The 24,018-nt window shown below is 40.5% G+C and overlaps 1 protein-coding gene across 8 annotated transcripts in view; it reads right to left on the minus strand.

Moving 5' to 3' along the window:
• LOC118411977 (pleckstrin homology domain-containing family G member 1-like) overlaps positions 1-24,018 on the minus strand; it is a 41,580-nt gene that overhangs the window by 12,053 nt on the left and 5,509 nt on the right. For 6 of the 8 annotated variants that reach the window (XM_035814572.1, XM_035814543.1, XM_035814535.1 and 3 more), the window contains exons 1-9: positions 13,440-13,515; positions 7,237-7,703; positions 5,950-6,050; positions 3,366-3,435; positions 3,053-3,099; positions 2,847-2,904; positions 2,602-2,694; positions 2,236-2,367; positions 1,497-1,526 (exon numbers count right to left, since the gene is read on the minus strand). In XM_035814572.1, coding sequence (XP_035670465.1) covers positions 1,497-1,526; positions 2,236-2,367; positions 2,602-2,694; positions 2,847-2,904; positions 3,053-3,099; positions 3,366-3,435; positions 5,950-6,050; positions 7,237-7,703; positions 13,440-13,500 — 1,059 coding nt within the window. In that variant the 5' untranslated portion in view covers positions 13,501-13,515. Of the gene's footprint in view, positions 1-1,496; positions 1,527-2,235; positions 2,368-2,601; positions 2,695-2,846; positions 2,905-3,052; positions 3,100-3,365; positions 3,436-5,949; positions 6,051-7,236; positions 7,704-13,439; positions 13,516-19,848; positions 19,927-24,018 lie in introns of those variants that run through there. The other 2 variants (XM_035814552.1, XM_035814581.1) reach the window with 2 other exon arrangements.

The following is a 24,018-nucleotide window of genomic DNA, read 5'->3' on the forward strand; positions in this document are numbered from 1 at the left end:
TTATCTGACCTTGATATTTCCAGTCCTTACAGCTTTGTCTAAATTTTCTACGAATCATTGGCTGTTTTAAAAAGAGTAATTTCTCCTGATAGAGCATTGCTCCCTGTGCAGGCCCACTGGCTAAAGAACCTTCCAAAAGCAAAGTCTTTGTTCTCTGTGACTGACAGCTACCAGAGCCCCTGATCCTGGACTGATGATGTCATTACAGGAAGACAAACATGCTGTCAGGGGAGACAGGTCTACAGGCAGGTGTGCTGAGGGACGGCTAACACACTAGTCTATTGTTCACAGGAAGGAGGGTTACATGTTTCATCTTCATGTCTTTACTGTAGAGCTCAAGCACCAACAACAAAATTCAATGATGTTTCTTTCCAAATATCAATATTCACTTGGGTTGTAGTTAATACAGTATTTCCAGTACCACTGGGGTTAAACTAATTGAACTGAATTGTGACATGGTTTATCTTCCACATTTGACCTTCAACTAATCTACTGTGCTTCTGTCTCAGTTTTTGCTTCCATACTCAGTAAGATCACTTACTGTTATTGCAAGGTAAGATATTACTACAAAAACACAGTTACCCTGCACTGTAGCTACTGATTATTAGCCAGGCTGGCAAATTTGTACAGTTCTTCACAGAAGTCACTGAACTCCCTTTATTTGCAGTTTAATCCATTTATCAGGGGCCCATTATGTAACGCACAGCTGAAAAAACATCCTAAAAACCCTCTTCAACTTGATCGTAATCGCATTTTGCAAGGCATTCTCTGTATTGTGAGGGGCCATTGTCATCAGCAGATGCTTTTTTATGTTTGTTTCAAGTACTTTTATAAAAAAATTTCTATTCATATCATGACAAATATTTGGAAATGCTATGCGTCTAGCTAGGAACAAGTTGCAAAGATGTACAAGAAGTGAACTCCTGGATGCAGTTAGCAAAATGTGTAGATATGTTTTACACAGTGATTAAAATCCTTCTTGTGATTGGCTACCAGCCAATAGCTTTAGTTGAACATGTAATACTAGTATTTAGAGGTAGCTGAGAACAGGAAAACCTCTGTTAGCAAAGCTATTGAAACATGTTTCCCCCCTACCTTTCTCCTGCTTCAACTTAGAAAGGTCTTGCCTTCAACTTTCTTTTCCTCACCATTTCCGCTACTTTAACATTTCCACTTCCATCAACTGAACATTCCTCAACCCCATTGGGCTTGTGTTGGCAAAGTCTCAGGCCTTGAAGCTAAAATAAGCAGGTGGATGCCCTCAACCCACATAGTCCTGGAATATCCCAATTCCCACACCTCTCCTGCACATTCCAGACAGTTAGCTTCCCTTTCTGTCCAGTGTGGTTTTCCTGTAGAAAGTTTACTCCCTTGAGAAAACAGTGATTACGGGTTTTCCCTTTGATCGTGGCTTGTCTGTCATTCCTAATTCAATTAGTGAGGCATCTTAACAACCACTTATGTCAGTGAGAAATCCAAGAGGGGTTTCTACTTACATCCCATCCGGACAGCTGACTTTGGATTTCCTGTAGAAAGAGGAAATAAGGGGAAATTTTAGAGCAGTTGAGGGGGAGACAGAGCAGTGCATGAGCACCGAAATGCTGCATTCCTGGCCTGACTGGCAGCTCCCTGTCCTGCAGGGGGCAGGTAAACCTTCAGTAGGGCAGGAGGGACAGCAGTCTGTCAGGAAGGCTCCTGAGAGGGTGATCAGCCATGATGTGGGGATTTGGAAACACAACATGACCTACAAGTGTGGACATGTCATGGACAAATGATGGAAAGACACTGCTAAGGGTCCCACGTTGGAAGACCTACATTACATCTATTAAGGAAATTCCAATTTTATTTGAATGACTAGACTCCCCTCTGTTTAATTCTTTTTTTCATTTCTACCATTTTGTCAGAGACCTGTGTCTTTCCAACAATAAAATTACAAGTTTGACACAGTATCAGAAGTGGATGAAGGAGTGTGATAGAATCCAGGCAATGCACTGATACGTTAATTTTCATTCAGTCATAGCAACAGGTGCACACTTCAAATCCCACAGATGCCATAGACATTCTTTCTTCATTTACTTAAACTGCTTCACGAAATTTGTTAGGAATGGTACTAAATTCTTCTTTGTACGCCAGGAGTGGATGAAATATTTGATTTCAAAATATATTCTGCAGCATTTGGGATAAAACATGAACAGAACAGGCCGACATACCATCCCACATGAAAGTGTCTCATACCTGGACATACAGCATGTCTTCATGTTTTTTCTTCATTTCATTGATGTGGTGTGCCACCTGGGTCATGGTGTCCAGGGCCTCCTTGATGGTGCTGTGGCCCTCATCCTCACCTTCATAGTTGTTAGCAATGTCCTGGAAGAAATACCAGAATGAGAAAAAAATATGCCACAAAACATATTTTCAGAAGCCTTTATTGTCATAATTTCCAGAGGCAGGTTATAGGAGAAATTTTCAATTATCTGTTGAGACAAACTGTTGGAAATAGTTTTCAATGTCGGCCCACATTATTCTGTCCAAATGGGCAATCACAAGCATGTACATCAATGCAAAACAACATGATTTGGGCTCTCCCAGTCCAGCCTGTACCTGCAGTAGCAGATGGTACTTCAGCACTCTCTGAACAGGCTTCAGCAGGTAGGCACCCAGAGGGAGGTTGTGCTTTAGGACTGCTTGTCTCTCCTGTAACAGTCAAAATGAAAAGTGGACATGAGTAATACCCAACTTGGAAACTTGGAAAATGACATTTCAAAGTTACATAAATCAACTGATGTTATTGCCAACTTGTCGGTTATATACATGTATCAGATATGTATAGGAAGTCAGACACGTACCTTGAAGAAGTCATTCATGACTCTGTTTTGTGTGCACTCAGTCAAAACAGCAACAGCACTGAAATGGTCAGAATATCATACATTGTAATATTACAATATTACAAAATGTAAATCAGACAAGCAGCCTATGGATACCAAAACACATTAAAATCAAAGCATGAAAACTTTTTGATTCTGATAAATTGCTGTAAAGGCAAATAAGTTACCTGGGGTAATTGGTGCAGTATTGTGTGTAGATGTGGAATTCTTTTGCCTTTTAGAGAAAATGGAGAAAAATATTATACAACGTACAGGAATACTCAATACTACAAAATGTATACTACAATTACTTACATGATGTACAGTTTCCCTAGGATCTAAAGGGACAGAACGCTTGACAGATGTTTTAAACGGATATGTTAAAAATAACATCTAAGTAACTAACAAAAACCACACACACACACACACACACACACACATAGTAAGAGATTCAGAAACAGCTCTCCCTTTGTCTTGTACGACACACAGACTTCCACATACCTTTTCAACAAAACATTCTGCGACCTTGACTGCTCTCAGTCTGCAATTTTCCAGGTTCTTTAGGAGTCCACTGTAACAACAAAACAGCCTGGCTATCAGTTCTGTTAGCTTAGCTGTGTTGGCTGACTTCTACTCACAAGGGCTCTTGGCCTTGCCTTTGCCTAAAGGCATGACACAAAGGAATGCAATGATGTATATGATATATTGTAATGTTCACATACCACTGAAGTTTCCTATTGTTAAACAGTTTAGAGCCATTGGTTACTTACGTTGATTTTGGTGACTTAGAGCAGACCATGCACAATGGTCTGGCAACAATAGTCAAAGTACATAAAGCTCAGTATGTCATGTTTTATTGGGATGTCAAAATTCGTTTCTCATCAAGTGTGATCATTTCCAGCTCACCAGTCTTGAAAGGCTTGAAAACCTTTTGAACTAGGACAAAAACATTTTTGTTCCTTTCTTTTTGTGTGTCAGGTCTATTAATTTGAAAATATTTTCCTTTGCTTTGATGGATATGCTTCATGTCATAAGTGCCACACAGCAAAAACCAGTGAAGGGAAGCATGAATCCATGTGAATGTCTTTTACTGAAGAAGCTCACCGTTCTTTTCTTTCATACTACCCTTACAATGATGAATGTCTGTAGTGAAAGATGAAAGCAGCAACATTTGCAAGGAGACACTTTTCTATAACAATAATTATCAGAAACTTCCTTCCTAGTATCTCTAGCTGACCTTGTTAACCACCTGCTGGAATATACAAACAACAAATAAGTCCCGGGGGACTTACTATTGTTGCATCACTGTTCTTGTCAGTGAAAGTACAAAAGAAACTTTGGCAGATGCACAAGCCAATAAGCCAGAGGGTAAATTCCTCACTTGTGAGATAAAATGATGTGATAAATGCCCAATGCTGTTTGTTTGAAGTAGTGCCGACTGAGATTGAGGTCCATTTGTGTGAATAAAGCGTCCTGAATCTCTCCTGATACATTTCAGTATGTTTCACACTGAAATAATTTTGACCTTAGAGAATTGTACATTTACTTCATTTTTTTCCCAAGACGCGTAATTTCAAACAATCCCTGAGCAAATTCTATGTAAACCAATTGGAAATGAATTGCCCCTGATATGAATAATGCCATTGGATGAACAGATACACATAGATAAGCATGTCTATGCTAAAGTTAACAATGGACAAAAAGGCCCTTAATGAAGCACTGTGGTGTGTTCAAGCCTATCATTTTGCCATGTAATAATGGCCTCGAGGGAGCACTTAGATTATGGTGTAGCAGAATCTGTCATCTCATGGGAATAACAGTTATCACCTGGGATTGTTTCCTGGCCGATTTTCTGTAATCTGTAGATATCATGTTAGACAAGTCCTTTGATTTTGTGTGATTAATTGATGGAGAGATACAGACAATTGGTATATTCAAAGGAAAAACGACCGTATTTACACACTTTCTGGTCCAAGTACAACATAGCCATGTTTCGCGCATCATTTAGAGCATAGTCACATGCATACTTTACACGATAGATATACACAAGCCAGGGTTTCTCTCTCATCCAGTTGCTTTTAAAATCTAAATCTAGAATATACCAACAGCTTTGCATCTTTTAATGTTAACACAGAGATACGCCCCTTTTTGAAGTTATTTTCCCTTCCAATAGTTCACTACACCCTTTGATACTTTTACTAGTGCAGGGCCCAGCGTGGATTGGAAAATAATTTTGATTAGTTGATCTCCCATCTGGCACAACAATAGAATTTCTGTTGATACCATGACCCCCATTTGACCTGACAATATATGTACATGGTTACACGCGAGTGCCAGTTCCAAACCTGGTGCACTACAGATACAGGTAATGTCAGCTTCCTTGGCAGGGGGTGACCTACATTCATTTTCCATCTTTGTTGTTTGTGGCACAAGAGACCAGGTTTTGTGTTCTTGACTTGACGATACATAGAGACAGGTATCGCAGGCACTGTGGACTACTTTCTTTACTGTCTTGGTATTGGCAAACTCTGTTCTATTTTTAACATGTGCCACTATTGTTTTGTTGTGGTTGATGAGGCTAAAATGGCCTGATACTGTCCAAGCTGGACCTACACTGGGCACACCTACACCACAGCAATTTGGTGGTCAGGCGCTATCGGTCAAGCGAACCCTTATCGCATACCTGCAGCATTCCCTGGCTCCCCAATAAAACAAACATTCCAATTTGATGGATCAATATAGGGCTGTTTACAGGTGCTGGCCACATCAAAGGGCTAGACGGGTGTCAAATAAAAACACACCTGTTCCTCCTCCAAACTAGCAGCTAATCTTTTTATTCTACCCTGTGGACAGCCAAGGTTGTCAACATGCTAAGTAGTAGGAGAAGGAATATGCTTAAGGAGAAGCTGCACGTGTCTGGTACCCTTATTTTCATGTTTTTGTTCCAGAATAGTTATCATAAATTGACTTCTGTCATAATTCATGACTTTCAACCAACCAAACACACTGGTCTGACTGGTGGTAGAGCTCATAACCCCGCTAGTAACTGGCATGCCCTACATCTACATCCCACTACCATACCAACCTGTTGAAGTCGTAAATTTGCTCCATGTTCCCAAATAAGAAGGAGACATCCTCGGCTGTGATTGGCAGCTCTGGCCTGTCCACGATGCAGCCCATGTAACCCTGGAAATAAAAGACCACACTAGTTCATTAGACTGTTAAGATGAGAAAAGTATGCTCAGTTAGAAGAAGAACATGAAAACAGCACCCGTGGGAATTCTACTTAGTTCCAGAGAGTGAATGTAGTCTGAGGTTTTAAGTTCCTCTGGGGCCTCTGCTTGTGTGTTGTTCTCTTGCCTTGTTCTTATTCTAATGTGTCTAAGAATGAAAGAAATAAAAATGGTATGCCCTAAGGTATGATCCAAAGCAAAATGCGTGACAATTGGTATGACTCCCACGTGTTAAATATCACTGTTACCCACTCTGCACACCAATGATGTAATCACTTGTGAGGTAACCCAAACTAATCCCTGTGGTTCTGTCCTGATAAGGTGTGTTCAGTGGGGGTGATGACAGGTTTGGAGATATGAAAGGGAATGTGCTCTGCTGATGGGAAATGGTGCGCTTGTAGGAGAGGAGTATCATTCCATTCCAACACGTATCACCAAACACACCTCTTCCTACCACATAACATCCGTCTCCTGTTTTCTTTTGTCTCCAAGAAACAATACGTCATAAAACATTTTGACCTTGACAGTTACAACACAAGTAACCACTAGAAACAGAAACGTTTACAAATTTGTCTAAAGAAAGTTACTGTTATAAATGTATACATCCACTTCCCATCAGATTTTGCATAAAATGGAGGACAATTACATGTACGTCACAAAATATTGTGACCATGGCATTAACTACACAGGAAAATCATTTGAAAAGAGATATGTACCCAGGGCTCGAAAAACTTTTTTCTGCATACCTGCACTGGTGCAGGTAACATTGAAAATTACCTGCACCAGACAAATTTTACCTGCACCACTTTGAATTTAGGAAGTATATTTCATATTAAAATTGTTCAGGAAACATTGTTTTTTTTTCTGTTATACTTTATAGATGGTAACATTCAATACAGCTAATAACAATCCACATACACTTACATCATATGACATTTATGTATAAAACCCAGTATATGGACCAGTGCAAGTTTGGTGCAGGTAGACACTAGAAATAACTGCACAGCTCCAATTTTACCTGCATTAACCTGCATATGCAGGTGGAATTTCGAGCCCTGTGTACCCTTGACATTCTACACTCAGAAAGTCCCTGGGGACTCAATAACAACTTCTTGATTGCATAGATTCTTTGTATTCACCTCGATTATGTCTTGCAAGTCCTTGACATATGCCCGTTCAGTTTCCATAATCTCCAGCACCACCCTATCTGTGTGGCTGATTCGGTTGTTGAGTTTCCCTGTTGGCATACTGACTCTCAGTAGTTTGTCTTTTATAGGTTTCTCCTCAGGGGAAGAGTTTGTTGAAGATGGTAAAGACATTTGTATAATGGCAGGTGCAGAACGTTTCCGTAATACTTGTTTCTCAGGAGTTCTTTCTATCGTTTCCTTTGCCGCCTCATCACAAGATGATTCGTTAAGGTTGATCGGCGCAAGAATAAGCCTTCCAGAGGATCCAAGGGAAGAGGAAGATGTAGAAGAGGTAGAACTGATGCTGGTTGGCCGGTCACTGTCAGGCGACCTGTGGCCTCCATCCTGATTGGTCATCCTAGCAGTGGGGTCCAGCTCCCTGCTGTACATCGGCACATGCATCACTTCCATCTCCAACTCTGCAGGAAGAGAGAAAATTCCAGTTTAAAATTTGAGTTCATTTTGATTCGAAAATGCAAATTTTAAGTTGTTCCTAAAATCATTGGCAAATATGGACATGGAAAATGATAAAAAGACATATTCTCACAAATTGAACCGGATCTAGCAGCCTTTCTTACATCACCCATTCACAAAAGCTAACTGGCCAGCGAAAATGTCTTCAAGGATAGGTGAACAAACTGAGTTGTTTAATATGTTAATGTGCCAAGGGACAAGACAAACAAATGGGTGTTCAATTGCTGTACAATAAAGTAATTGAGGATAAGTTAAGTACAAAGATATTCACTGTACAACCTTGTCGACCGTGGATTTATGACTCTATAAAGCAGGTCCCAGACAGCCTTTCTGTCTACTTTTGTTGCTCTGTCTGTACCTGAACCAAGTAGGACTTTTAAAGCAATATGTTAAACTTTGTGTCAACTTTCTGGTAACAGGTGAACACATGCCACTGATTAGGTGGTATTCAAACATACCAATTCTACCAAGAGAAAGAAATGTCAGGGGATGCTCTACAATTCATTCAAGTGTACAACAGACATGTGAAAACAACAACACTGCAGTTACAGTGTATAATGTTTAAAAATGCTGTTTATCCCTTGGCATCACCTACTCTGATTTACCAACTGCATCTGGGCTTATTTAGTCGTACTCCGCCCATCCAACCACTCCAACCTTGTCTCAGTGTAGGCTCATAGTGGAGGTATGGTATCACTGAGCTCCCAGACGACTTTGCAAATATATCGGAATACTTAGTGAAGGGAGCCCCCTCCCACAAACACGACGGACGTGTTTGGGTAGACTTTACCCTCCAGCTAATACCACAGGAAAAGGGCTGTCAAGCCAGGCAAGCTTTCCGAAATAAATTACCTCTTAACCTACGCCTTGTACAACAAACATGTCACAATACCACCATCGAGCAAGGCTACGCTACGGGGAAAACACAGGACTTGACAGTGTTTGGGAAGGGAAGTCATACCTGACGCTCCATCTGCTCAGTGATTAGTGAACAACGTCTCATTATTGACCCCAGAAGTGTGACAAACCATGCTGTTCAACAGGTTGCAATTATGCAAAACAGCAAATAATGTCCAAACGAGCATGAATCAGACGACATCAGAAGGGGCTGATGACATATCCTTTGATTTGTGTGTTGGCCATGGGCAGGGCATAGGACATTACAGTGTGAATGACAGAAAGGTGCATTACACAATATATTTGAAGATAAGCACAAAGGAAACAGTTTATTAGCTTCCCGTCAAGATTCACTCCAAGGCCATACAGAGTTTGCTTTAGTTATATCCAAATTAACTTCACTGGCCTGATTGACAGGACTTACTAAGAAAGCAAGAGGGGAAAGTCGAAGGACATGAGTAACAAGCAACAACAGTATATTTTTCAGGTAACAATATTTACATGCATCTCCAAAGGATCATATGTTACAAGTAATTACAGATGTAAAACATGCTGTTTTTGTGCTACTAAAATGTAAATCATTGCAATGCTGCTGAAAATCATGATTCCACTTAATCGTTGGTAAAATTCATCAATAAAATGATAATTTTCATCATTTGAAAACTTGATGGATATATTTATACACAGCTTCAAAATGACATGGCAAAAAGTAAAATTTGAAATTAATACAGTAGATACACAATGTAATTGTATACAAAACAATGGACAGATTTGGTTGTTTCATTCAGTGAACCATGCTACGTGTATTACCATTACGAATCATTATGGATTAAAAATCTGAACCTTCACCAAGCCCAGGAAACCCAAATTTTAATGTTTGTTTCTACAATATTCTAGTAAGGTACATTATCAGAAACCTTGTACAATGTAATTGTAAATGCATTTAACTGAAAACATAATCAATTTTTCATGCATCTGATTATAATCAAATTGAAAACAACAGCTGGAAACTACCTTTCCTTAATGGAACCAATTTGGAAAACATGGGAATAACACAGTTGCCCTGAATTTATGTCTCTTCAAAGTAAGCATGCAGGAAAACACAAACAGGCTCAGGATTTAGCCCTGCTCGCCATACCACCCGATGGGTGATCTAGACCATCTGATGTATGCTGGAAGACACGATTACGATTACTTCTGAAATGCTTCCAGGTTTCACCTCAGTGTCTTGGTAAACTGTTAACACAAGAGCATTCTTTAAAATTCCAAAGTTTCAAAATGACCTATAAGTTTAATAGTATAGCAGTTGAGTAGACAAAATTTGTAAACACGTTTCAGACAGAACTACTTGTTATCTACATACATGTACCTGTATAATGTAAGCCTGCAAGATCCTAAAAATAGAACAACAAGACCCCATTCACACTAAAAAACCCACAATGCTTAGACTTAGGAACATCGTGAAATTTTCTGTGTTTTACAAGTAGCTATTTAATATAGCTGTTTTGTTGACTTGTTATCTCACATAAAAGAATGCCTTCCCTGATTGATTATGCAGTAGCCTTCATCTTTCTCCCACATCCAATCCAAGATTAACACCAATAGGATACCTTAACAGGACAGCCAGTAGGAGCAGTAACTGGTGGGAAAGTGAGAAGACATGCAAAACAAGGCTGCCTGTTACTGGTATTACATACATGGTATTATTTACGGCTCTAAGCACACATTGCCTTAAAGGGACCTCTAAGCTGCAAGGCCAAACGTGTACATGTTAAGGTCAACAGATAAGATAGTTGTTAAGATGCCAAAAGGGAAGAGCTGACAATCGGAAAAATATGCAAGTCACAAGTACACATAATATTCAATCAACAGGTACATTTTGTTGAAGCTCAATAGAATATACTTATATAGTAGTGTTGTAGAAAAACTCTACAGGCACTGATGGTAGGACTTCAATTTTTCAATTCTATCTTGATTCCTTTAATACTCAAATCCCTGCTTGATACAAAAATGAACTGACATGTCTGACCACAAATATATGGGTGGGTCTGAGGAATTGATTGACAATTAGGTAAGGAAGCACCCAGTGGAATTGTACCTTGAAAATTGATTGGCAACATTAGATTAAAACCACAAACTTTCTACTGAAGTGATCCCTGGAGATTTGGTGGGATCACAGGAAGAGACAACTACTTCTGTTTCCATCAATGACCATGGGAAGATGTGAAAAAGGTCATCATTTCAACTAATTAACGCACTGAAGATGCTTGTTATTAATATTATCTAGTACTAGTACTAGAATGTGGTTTTGCTACAGCTTGCCTATTTTAGCACACCAGGCCCCCTCTTTACAATATGTGTGTTGGGTTCTTTTATATGCAGAGGATTGACGCTTGAGACTTATGCCAGAAGCTCTCTCATACAACGACTCGCTACCTTTATGTCACCATCCAATATGACAAATGAAATCCCTTTCAAGATGTCCAAGCTGGGGCCAACCCTCGACACTCGAGATAGATATGCAAGTCACTGGACGGATATAGCAGGGGCAGGCACCTAATCCACTTCTAACCGGTTTTGGCATCTTATACTGTAGCACAGATCCATCCAGGCAAATAGCGGCCCTTCACCTTTCCCTCTCTACATCTTCCAGCATGTAGTGCTATTGCATGGGATGATGTTGTTGAAAAAGTTTGAAGAAGAACAGACTCACAAACAACTCTGCTGTTGGCCATCATTTCCAACCTGTTACTTACAAAGGTTATCTCAACACTACATAACAAACTGTCCAGCAAGATAGGTTCTTTTGGCACCATACCTCCCATACCTACCCTAACCAGGAATTTGTTTTTCTTACCAACTGTTCATGGCCAGTCGGACAGTACCATAATTACAACTTACCCCAAAACATGACTTCTAAGATACTTACCACCATGACTTGACTGGGAGACCTCACAAGTCTTCCCTTTGAAGTGAGCAGCTCTTTTCTTAAACTTGAACAAAGGAACCTTTGCATAGGATGATCAAGGGCATGGAAAGGAGCTTTTGAAGCAGACTGAAGCTAGCCTTGACTGATAAACCCTGGTCATGGGAATCTGCATGAACTTGTGTGATGAATGGAGCGGTTGTCACCTGAGCTCTCCTCCAGTCTGAGGTGCACTGACCTGAACAAAGTGGGGCAACTCAACTCAACTGCTGCCTTCAACAGGGGAACTACAACTTCGTGGAAGAGAGGATGGACAAGAATCTCCAAGGATAAGTTTTTAAAATTATTCAAGATGTCTGAAAGATGTTTATATGGGATGTAACTTTGACATCCTTTTACATATTTTGACACACAGTGTAGTCAAAAAGTTAAGGAAGGCTGTGTCTCTCTCTCACGTATCTTGTCCTCCAAGTACATGCATCAACAATAATTACATTCAGCTAATCTGCAATTTAGAAGGAAGCTGCTAGATGGATTCAACGAGGACAACAAGACTCCTTGAAAACCCATTTGAGTTATCCAATTAACAAAAAAATAAATAATGCTGTTAATTTGTGATACATAAGTACATCATGGTAAAGATAAATGATTCTGAGTCAAAACATCAATTTGTACTGACCAAAGTCAAGACCAGATCACAGCCAGAACATCACAGAAATAAACATGGGGAACTACTTATCCCTGGCTGTGTCCTTTAAAACGGATAAAGACACAACAAGCACGTACTGAGGCGTGAGTCTATATTTTCTCTAGCAACCAACAGCTGATATGTATTCTAGTTGACCTTTTACAAGGCTGAAGGGAGTGAGGGTTGATCAGGAGGCAGTTGTGGCACCCTCCCAAGTAACTAACATTACCCGCCTACGTCAAAGGAACTGTTTGTAGCAGGAACGTAATGAGGGCTAAGTGCTCTCAAGGACAAATGTAACCATGGAAACACTATTGACAGTTATCTTCCATATTCTGAGGTACCTGCAGAAGAAGTGGCTCTTTATATTATAGTTACAAAGTACAGGAATTTTAACACCCAATTGCAGGTAATACAGACATAGCATAGCTCCCATAAACACAGATTGAGCATAAGGGATCATAAATTTAGCAAGCCTACTGAAGAATGTGCAACATTTTTACAGGCAGATTTTGAACTGTGACATTACACAAAACTTTTCGGTAACATGTGAAATGGCTTTAGTCATGTTTTCAAGATGATTCCCTTGATTTTGGGAAATGAGCTGCATATACAATACATACATGTATAACTGTTTTTCCAATGAGGATATACATCACCTTTCTAAATGGTCTTCATAGTAATCATACCATGATGTTCAAGTACCTCTAATAGGGGTTCAATATCAGATGATGATGATAAATAACTTGTGACCTGAGACTTCTGTCAATGTGCAAAAGTATAGTCATGTGTGAAATAATATGCAGTGCCTTTGAAATTGGCCTCATGGGAAAATCATCAACATCATTACCACCGCATATGAGAAACTATCTCGGCAACTGCGTCTGCGAACGTCTATTTCTAGAAGACATAATCCCACATCTTGTGGCTGGTGAGCAGCATCCAAATTTATCCTTAGATAGCTACATGTATTCCTGGTATTACCCTTAGGTTATCTTATCTGACCTGAGCGAAGATGGAAATATCCAAGTCAAAATAGTAGTGGTTGTAGTCTGTAAAGGACACTTTTACAGAGATGAAAATGACATGGATCATAAGGAATTTGTCTTTCCACAAGATCTGACTTCCATCAAAACATTCCAACCTTCATACCAAAACTAGTGGCTATACCTCCTTGATCTGTCATTAGTCCATCAGTCCCGACAGCACCATGTCCTTCGATGGCCCTCATCTGATGGCCAACTGTCCTTCAGAGGGGAAACTGTCGGCACAACTGGTCTCATGAATTTGGATCAAAGGCGTTAGCACCCATGCACATGTGTGTGGCTCGGAATTCCTAGCATAATTTCCAAAAACATTGCATCCATGTTTCCAATAGCCTTTGCTTCGTGAGAACATGGGTCGATCTGAAAAGTGAGGTTCATAAATCCGTCCTCTGCAGACATGTACAAAATGCCCATGTGGTAATCTATGTGGCAGGAAATCCTATATCTTCCTGTCTCAGCCAGATTTAGACATTGTCCGCCATTGATACATGTACGAAACCTCAGTTTAAAGCAGCCGACCTGATGCTAGATCCAAGTGGCGTCTTTGAAAAACTATCTGACAGGCAAAACTGACCCAGTGAAATACAGAGATTAATCATCCTGCCTGAGTGGTGACAGAAGAAAACCCATACCTCAATACAGACAGATGCAGGGCAAGAGAGTTGTTGGTATAACTATGTATTGAGGAAAAAACTTTGATTTATAAATCATACTCGTCTGAAAACTTTCAGAAATAGACAATGGCTACAAGTATATCTCCCAGTAATCTGAAAACTAAATGTAGCAGTGTTCCAGCATCATGTTTCTGTAGTACACAGCTTTTCTCCCATTAAGTGCACTGAAGGGTTCAAGTACAAATTGAAGGTGGTGCTGAACAGAGATAAGGATAAGCGGGATATTTTGGGACGTCTGTGTTGCATAGTGGAACTGCTCGGAATAGCACATCTCCACCTGGGAATCTGTAACAATGCCATTCCCAATAATGGACCTGCCAGTCCGCCACTTGTAAACAATTCTCCAAAGCCAGATTAGGCCCCAACACCAACAGGCTGAAGGCATCCAGGGCAGGAGAACATAATTGTAGGGCAAAAGGTGGCAGGAAAAATAAACTGCCATCTGGTTGGAATTTCAGAACTGAAAAATAGGGCATACTTTGAAGTTGCTGACTAAACAACTGGTACTCTTTCCCTGTCTGTCGACCCGATACACAAACATGAGTCTAGTTTGTTAGCTACCAGAGTTAAAGACCCACATGGCCTTAGTTTCATGTCTAACTTGAACACTAGCAGTGCCCAACGACTTTGAGGGTGTGTTTCCTACAGGTAATGACCATCCCACAGTGAAGTGATTGTGCAAGAAGTCAGGTCAAGTGGTTGAGGTTCATGGCACCCAGTGAAGGAGTGATGCCACTTCCTCTCCAAGTACAGGTACATGTTTTCTGCACTGCAGGTCATGTTACCCCTATGCTATGCCAGACAAAACTTGAGTTCCTAGAACATAGCCTGAGTTGTTACCTGTATTGTGGTACTCAATGGATAGTTATCCTCCTATGCTATTACTTTGATGACATTAGCCAGGTAAAGAAAGGTTTTCACTACCTTGCATCCCATCAATCTCCTTACCCAGAGGCAATTCTGACACTTTCTATTGGAACCATCTTTATACAGGGTTGTTTCCGGTAAATCAGGGAGGGGTAGTTTATACTACAAAAGGATACCTGCCTCGTACCTTTTCATTCATACATGTAGTAAACCATGGGTTTCTTTTACACTGTCGCCCACAACATTGAGGGACAATGGCTACATGCGGATGTAGAGATGAGTCAATAGAAATATCAGGGGCCAATTTTTATTACAACATGAGGCGCAGCAGGGGTGCAAAGGGAATCCCGGATCTGTGCATTTAAACTGAAAGCTGAGGGACAACTTTGGCATGTGTCTTTGTCGTACAGCGAGACATTTTCCTTGTGTGAACCAGGCTCAAATTAACCACAACCCCAAACTGCCATAATCCAATTCCTCACGGAGGAAGCAAGGACACAAAAGCTCACTGAACGTGACAATGTCGGTTGAAATGCTAGAAACCTGGAGCGTGGGTCCGACAGATGGATTAGAAGCTGTGCTGTTGATTCTGGTGGAAGCCATTGTACCCCCGTGTTGTGGTTACTCAAAGGGGCCGCAGCTCCTCCTGTTACCTGTCAGTCCTGCTCCCAACTTGCTGGTGATGGTATCAAATAGGTAGAAAAGCTCACCTGTACTTGGAGAGAGAAATCCTTTCTGCTATATCTAGATAGGCCAGCAGCAATGGTTGCAGTTTCTGACAAATACATTCTGCACTGCAGGTAACAGCCTCAAACAAGGATTTATAGTATACCTAGACATACTCCATGCTTGAACATGAAACAACCTTCAGGCAGGTGAAAAAAGGAACAAAATAAGTCCTGCACACAGATTAGTTGGAATGGCTCCATGAACAACAATGCCCAGAGCCTGCATGTGACACTGTCTAACAGCCATACCTTGTCATAATCCTGATTTCTCGTGTCAAAACAGCGAAATGTACACCACAGCAGGTGGCAAGCCAGGAAGCGTATTACATGGTAAGACTTCCGCTGGTCCGTTGATGCAAGAAAGGCGATATTTGCGAGTAAAACACGCAGCAAGTCCCCGAAACAATTCTTTGTGTTTACTTGCACTTGAACTTACGGGGTTCCTTTACAAATTCTTCATGTACTATAGTGTTCGATACCCTTTACAACATGCCGCTGCCTCACACAGATGAAAGCATTTGGTAATGTATAGTCTTGATTTCATACCCATCAGCTGGACTGCAGCAAAGCTTATATTTGGAATACCAAAACCCTAAATATCATCCATCAGAAGTGTTCTGTGAATTTGCCCATACCTGCACATGCTGTTTTGCCTGTATAATATCAGCCGTACAGGTGGCACTTTGAGCCCTGGAGACAGAGGCATAAAGGTGGCCTGTGAGATAACGGCATGTCTCATCATGCCGCCTATTATCAGTGATAAACATACCTTATAAAGCCACGATAATGAGTAGGCATACCGACTGGAGACCACACAAATACTTTTGCTTCATCAGCAGATCTAAGCATTGACATTAGTCAAAGATAACTGAAGCTAATCCCAAATGATATAGTGGTTTACCAACATAAGTACGTTGAAAAACATTACAATTTACATACCTGTGCGGGGCCTCTGAGAACATGAGCCTTACAGATACCCAGGTATTCACCTGTACATACTGTAATTATTACATATGTACTTATCACATACACCTGAGTTATTAGAGTGATAAGGAGACAAGTATGGAGACAGCAAAAAATTCAGACTGCTGTCTCTAAGAACATGGTCTAGGACATGTTTTGGGACAAGCAAACCCAGAGACATACTTACAAATCAATTACAGATGGGGTGGCATGGTGGGTAATTGTTCTGCTGGTAGCACCACTTATTGTAAATCACAACAACAACTAGCCCATGGCATTTTGAACCAAAATACTTCAAATATATCTACAAATGTACAGTACTTTGAGGAAGCAAAGCTGAGGCACGATTACAGAAACTACACCGTTCTCACAAAAATGTTTCCACTATTTTGAAAACAAGTCATTTCCACAATATGACTTTATGAGGCAGTACTAACCGGAGAACACCATAGCATGCCACAAGGCATATACACAATCATGTAGTTAGAGGACTACTAAGGTATGTAAATCAAAATGGACCGCAACAAAAGAATTCAACACTTCCTTCAGAATGCAATATAGGTAATAAGATCTAGCCTCGTAGACGAGTAAGCAATGCTGGCCATACAGAAGAAGATATGAATTACTGGTACTTGCACAATCAAAGCAGTGACATGACATGACATATACAAAAAAAGCAGCTGTAATGGCAGTTCTGAAGTCTATGGACATCCTGCGACTTGCACCTACCAGCTGCATACCTGACAAAATATTGAATGGCACAATTGCTTTTTGATAGACTGAATGGAGCAGAACTAGAAAATAAGTTATGGAGTCAAAATTTGTCTGGTGTAGGTACTAAATTCCAACTTCAACTGCATCCATGAAAAATAGGATTACTGTACCAACATAACAAAAACTTCTGGAGATAAACCTTGTAAGATGAGATGTATAGTGGGTGTATACAGGTAACAGGTATAGGTTATTCCGTACACATACAGGTAACAGGTATAGGTTATTCAGTACACATACAGGTAACAGGTACAGGTTATTCAGTACACATACAGGTAACAGGTATAGGTTATTCAGTACACATACAGGTAACAGGTACAGGTTATTCAGTACACATACAGATAACTGGTACAGGTTATTCAGTACACATACAGGTAATAGGTACTCTACAACTCAGCAGGTGGTATTACCCATCAAAAAGGGGTGGGACAAATGGGACTGCAACACACAGTGGAACAACAGCAACCTGGCAGGTAACAGGCATCATGTGTAAAGCAACACCAGTATTTAGGGCAGAGGTATCACTCAGGGCTTGTATCACTCCATCAGATTGATTTCCACTGCTGTTTGAACCAGTAAAGACAGGGAGCTGCAGAAATAACTGTGCCTTCCATACACACATGACAAGTATATTGATGAAAGATTGCCATGTTGCATCTGTTTTAGCAACAATCCTGCATATCTATGTCATAAAGGGAGATGACACAAGGTCAGTGGTGGGTACCATTCACTCCACAGCTCAACAGTTGTTACATTGGGCAGACAAACCTTTAATTCAAAGCTAGAAATGGAAAGCCCAGTAATCTGAGGTTGATCATATGATCCATAGATCTAACTTTAAATTTTACCCTGGTACAGCTGTAGCTAAGTAATACCTACTGGTGCACTTACAGGTAAACAGAGAACCATGTTAAATTATATCCTGTCCTATAAATAAAAAGAGGCCATTGAAGGTAAAACCAAGGAGATTAAAAAAAAGAACTTTTTGACCTCCTTAGTAAAACCAGCTCATATAATTCCTTCCATTCTGACGAAAGGCATTGCTGGCAAGTCAAATTCTTGGGAACTAATACCATGGGTTTGGTGACCCATGAAAGCACTGAATGTTGACAAATTTGGCAAAATACTCTGAGCAATGAAAGCAAACAAACGAGTAATGCAGGGTTACTACATCAAAACCCACGCAGTGTGTTCACCCCGTACAGTCATGATTTTCAGCAAGTAAATGCCTACATACTGACGACAATCCTATAATTAAGAAGGTTAAAGTCAAACAGCTGGGCACTGCCTGCAGTGAATGTACAAGTCCAATGGTGACTAATGCACTGCATGGACCTCCAATTCCTGTCAAGACATAAGGTTTTCTTTTCTCATTTTCTATTTCCTTGCTAGACATTTTGAAAGCTCGGGACGTCTGTCTGCTAGGCAATTACTATAAATAGTCGAAGGGAAGGATAGGCCTGTTCCTTCCTGCTGCTTTGGACGATCAATACTTCACACATTCCACCATGATGAAGTCACACACGCACAACCAACACCCCGACAATACCACCAAACTATATAAAAAGAACAACTGCCCCTTGGACTCCCTGTTATACTGACCTGCACAGAACTCTGACTACAATGTACTGTAGTGTAGCCATGTTGCAAAATGACAGAATGAAATGCACTCAATGAAAAAGACCTGAAGAAGGGAATGTAGCATTGCACCCCACTTATATGCACGGTAGTTGATGAATAATCTGACAGCTACAAGCTTGTGGCTTAGCAAACCTGATTCTCCGTCTCCCATAGTTCAAGTTGCCTGTAGCAGACACATTGTTCCCCAGAAGACCAAAGGCACTCCTTCCTAAAATGGGTCGTGCAAAGAATCTAAAGGAGCCTACTGTCACAAATAAGACACATGGCCCCTCCTTACAAACAAGCAACATGTGGACTGCATCTACAAGACAGTCCAGCTTGCTTGTGATTATCTAGTTGTCTTATGTAGACACTAACAGATGCCATAAGAAGGCTAACATCAGATCAAACAGAAAGGCACATTTGGCATTTAAGAGCTTGTAGGCATAAATTTGTGGCCTTGCATTAAAGATGAACTATGCTGAAGGTATAGTTGCCATCTTGAAGCATTTTGCATACCAAGTCTAAACAGCAATGAAGGAGTATGGAAAACCAGGCAAGCCCATGTGGAGAATGTCCTAACTGGCCTGCATTGGGGATATCAACCCTGGAATGTAGTTGGCATGCTAGGCACAGGGAGCAGACAGTACCCAGAAATTAACTTCACATTCATGTCTACACCACATAACAAGCAATGTACCCTGCTGGTTCCAACCTGGTTCTGTCTTCCCAGTAGATGGTATTTAAATATCAGGTCCCACTAACCGATAGAGCAGTGAGTTTGACACTGCAATACCTTCTCCATACCGCAGAGGTGTATCGGGGTGGAAAGTTCACATACCTGAGAAATCCTTCTTAGCAATACACTATAGATCAAATGAACAGTCCTCTGTCAGTCTGTAATCCCTACCTCTGGCAGACAACAGCTCACAGTGTCCCATCTCTGCCATGCATTAGACAAATGCTGGAGGCAAGAAGCCAGTGCATGCACTCATAACAGATAGGTCTAGGTACCATAGACTGATAGAGCTGGAATCTCTCAGAGCCCAGCCTGTTTTTACAAACAAATACTGGCAGACTGCCTGGGGACACTCCCGACAATGTTTAGCACCCCACCTAAGTGAAACAGCACGGGAAGATCTTGGGGAAATATTTGCTCCGCATACAGCTAGGATACCAATTGGCAAGGTTGTGTTGTCGTGTGAAGGAAACACACAAGAACGGATGGCACACAGAGCTGTTGGTTTGGCTGTTGATTTAGGCAAAGTACAGCATATTCCTATTCTGGATCATGCCAATTACAAAATACTGTACACATACCAGCAATTGAACGCATTAATACTGGCATGTATGGCTATGAAGACAAAACAACACTTACCAATAATACACTGTTCTTGGGCAACATCTTTCAATCCTGCAATGCCTTTAGAGTTGTAACTGAAAAACAGGACCCATTACTGTACTAGTATAGGTACCAGCTGTATTTGCCTCTTTGGATCTGCAAAATACATCATGTAAATTTCAATTTGAATAACTTTCACTCTGACAAGAAAGATTGAAGATTAACATATTGGTGATGTTCCAACAAAATCTTCTGAAGTTGTGGCTGTAAGAGCTAAGGATGTCTGCCCCATAAGTATGGCGATATTGGATACATTTGATTTGTCTGCAAATTTCATTACTGGTCTGTTGATTGCTGTGGGTCAGCTGGGACATGCAACTGCAACGTTTGCACATTAGGGCCTCCCTAGGCTAATACTTCTGTCTGCATAGAAGGAAATGCTTCCAGTTTGACTCACTGTCTGAAGAACATTTACTCCAACAGAGACTGGATGTGAACACATGGAAGAGAGTGAACATGAGTGCTACCTTTCTTATGGGAATTAAATTAGCCACAGCCTGTCATCCTAACACCATTGAAAACAGCATGAGAAGAGCTGAACCTGAACAGGGTTCAGGGTAACATTTAAAAAGAACAATGCTCTGCTGAACAACAAGATGTGAGTTGTGCTAACCCTTTGATGTAGACCAGCTAAAGCCTAAAGCTAATGATGGCTAGAAAATGGACTGTGAATGTTTAATTGACAGCTATTAGAGGTTCTCCTCCCCCAAGGGCCACAGTTTGGCCTGTGTGTTTGCTGGGTTTACCAGGCATCAAATCACTGCCCCTCCCCTCCAGCCTCCAGATCTACAGTAGCAGTTTTGGTTTGGTCCATGGGGATAAGAGCCAACAAGGCTAAGGCATATTCTAGCCTTCAGCACTCTTACTGTTGCCATCAGTAATTTTCAAGCAGATGTAGGTGTTATGTGTGGTCTTGCAGTAGTATGTAATCAAATAAATTTTTAAAAAGCTGGTCACTTGACTTACAAAATGCAACAAAAGAGACAATAAACTAAAGCAAGCTGGAGCCTACATGATACATCAACTTGAAGATTACCTAGGATTATTACCCTCCGCTTTACAGGTCTAACAATAAAGATCTTTGTTCCTTCAAGTTTGAAGATTAGAACCATTATTCCATTCATACCAGGATTCTTAGGCACACATGCTTTTGACAGAGAAATTCTCCTTTTGAAAGACCATTATTTTGGCACATGCACATTTTTATGGTTACTCTTGACAATAATATGAGAGATCATATTGTTTTGTGCCCAGTCCCTTGCAACCAGTTCACCTGTACAAAAACACTTCAAAAACCATCAAACAGAGAGGCCTTCTTGGAACCACTTGAAAGGTGAGATTTCCTCACAAAAATAGCTAGACTATTTACTTGAACAAACAGCTACTTGGGCCACCCTGGTCAGGATATTATTGCAGGCCTGAGATCAAGCGGTCAGTCCTGCTTGTTTTAGACCAGCCCAGTCAGTGAGTGGACAGCATGCATCATCTCATTTCCCACAACAAACATTCCGCCTACAGGCTGCCAGACTGCGGGAATTCTACAGCACAAATTAATGTTTGTTAAAGCAGGAAGGGATAATTGTCACATAAACAAAACATGTTCTACTGGGCTAGCCAGTTCAATGATAGTGTAGCAAAGAATATTTCTATCCTTGTCTTTAAATGACAAATAAACAATACCATTGTAGTACCACATATTATAGGCGAGAAAAGGAAATCTTGTATCAAGAGGCTTGTATCAAAATAAAAGTATTAATTTCTTTTCAGTGGTTACCTACATCTTTCATGATACCTTATGATGAATATCAAAAGATCTCCATTTTTCTCCCTAATGATATCAAGTACTTGCAGAAATGTAAACATTCAATGACAACAGCACTATTTAGTACAAGAATTGCACATATCTAATATCACATCAAACTCTATAAAATAGAATATTGAAATATCTTGATACTGCAATATCAATATTAAATCCAACCCTGCACCAAGTCTACATTGGCTACGATTATCTACATGTCTGGCATGACCCATTGCCAAAGTCAGCATTTCTTGAATCAATATGATGGTATCTTTCCTGTTCTAGTTATACTGCAAACATTCGTTTCAAATTAAATATCTTCAAGTAACAACATACAGTCTCAGATACAAAGACTGAACAACAGCTTATGAGTCACAAAACATTGGTTTCTGTATCAAATGCTGCTTAACAATCATTCATGATCTTGAAACACTTGAGTAATGTAAACCTCCCTCATGGTATGTCAAAAACAAACATCCTAAAAAGTAATTGTGTCACCACCACTATAGTATACAGCCATAAAGTAATGATCTTCCAAGCCAAGCACATCCTGATCCTCAACAGAGAAATCCACTTAAGCATTACACTTTGTGTTGTTTTAAGTCATCACTGAGTCCCAAATACATGTACCCAGCATTGGAAGTTGGAATTTCTCAGTAAGAGAATTAAAGTACGCTGTAGTTCTTTTAGCTTGGTGAAAAGGACCAAAGATGACAATGACTGAATCAACACTTTGTGACACAAATACTTCTCATACAACAGTATTCACTTCCCAGTCTCTGTCCAGAGAAAGAGACATTTGAATTAGAATAATGGATGCCAACCTTACGATTGGTTACGCCATGTTGTACCATATTATCAGTCGTCATTTTGTCAAGTCATTCAAGTGCATGATGTTGTTAGAGAAAGGAAATGAAGTAAATGTTTGGCATTAACAGATGACGTGTTTCTCATACGCAGGTGGAAGCCCAGGTGATTGGTATCACAAAGGCCATCCTTTGACCTACCCTCCTAAATTGATCATTATGCCCATATTAGGTTGTGGAAAGGGCAAGATTCCATCATGGGTCGAACCCACACATAGCACTCACACAAAGGCAGCACACCAAACACACTGGGTACACACCTACAGCACGTCAACATCACACTGTAAGGTCTGGCTTCTACCGGAATGTATCAAAGGAGACAGGAAAGGGCAAGAAAAAGTGGGGGTAGTAGTACTCTGACATGTGATGACAAGAAGCTGGTATGAAAAAAAAATCATCTTGTCTATTGCTGCTTTTGGTTGCAATAAAATGTGGCCTCTTTGCAACAAAAAGAGATTCCTCTGAAATAGATGTAGAGTCTTAATACATATATCAGCTCACCCTAAACATAGTGAAAAAAACTCACACTGACTGAGGCAAAAGCTGTTACACCTAGTGATCTGTAAAACTTGAAAAAAAATTGTGGAGAGTGAGGGCAGGTGTAGTGTTTCAAGAGTTCTTGCCTCCCTCAAACACGGCAGAAAACTGATAACATGACCCCATTTGGAAAGGTCCTTGTCTACAGCTATGTCAACTGAAAAGGCTGCTCTCACAAACAATGGAATACCTGCTCCAAAAAGAAAGACTGTTGAGATGCTTAGGTTGCCATCGAAATGTTTTATAAAGTTACTACATTTACATAGGAGCAATCCTGAGCCATGGTTTCACTTCGACGATATTTTGCTGATTTTGCACCCCGCATGTTTGTCCTCTAATCATGTTTAATCCGTCCTGCTGTAACAAAACCCTGCAATGTGAGGAGTACAATGCCTGCCTGGAGTAAAAGCTACCACCACCCAACTAACCAAACACCCCTCACCACCACAGTCCACTGGGCAGGGACCAGACAGGTCC

This window comes from Branchiostoma floridae, chromosome 1 (assembly GCF_000003815.2).
Source record: "Branchiostoma floridae strain S238N-H82 chromosome 1, Bfl_VNyyK, whole genome shotgun sequence".
NCBI lineage: Eukaryota > Metazoa > Chordata > Leptocardii > Amphioxiformes > Branchiostomatidae > Branchiostoma > Branchiostoma floridae.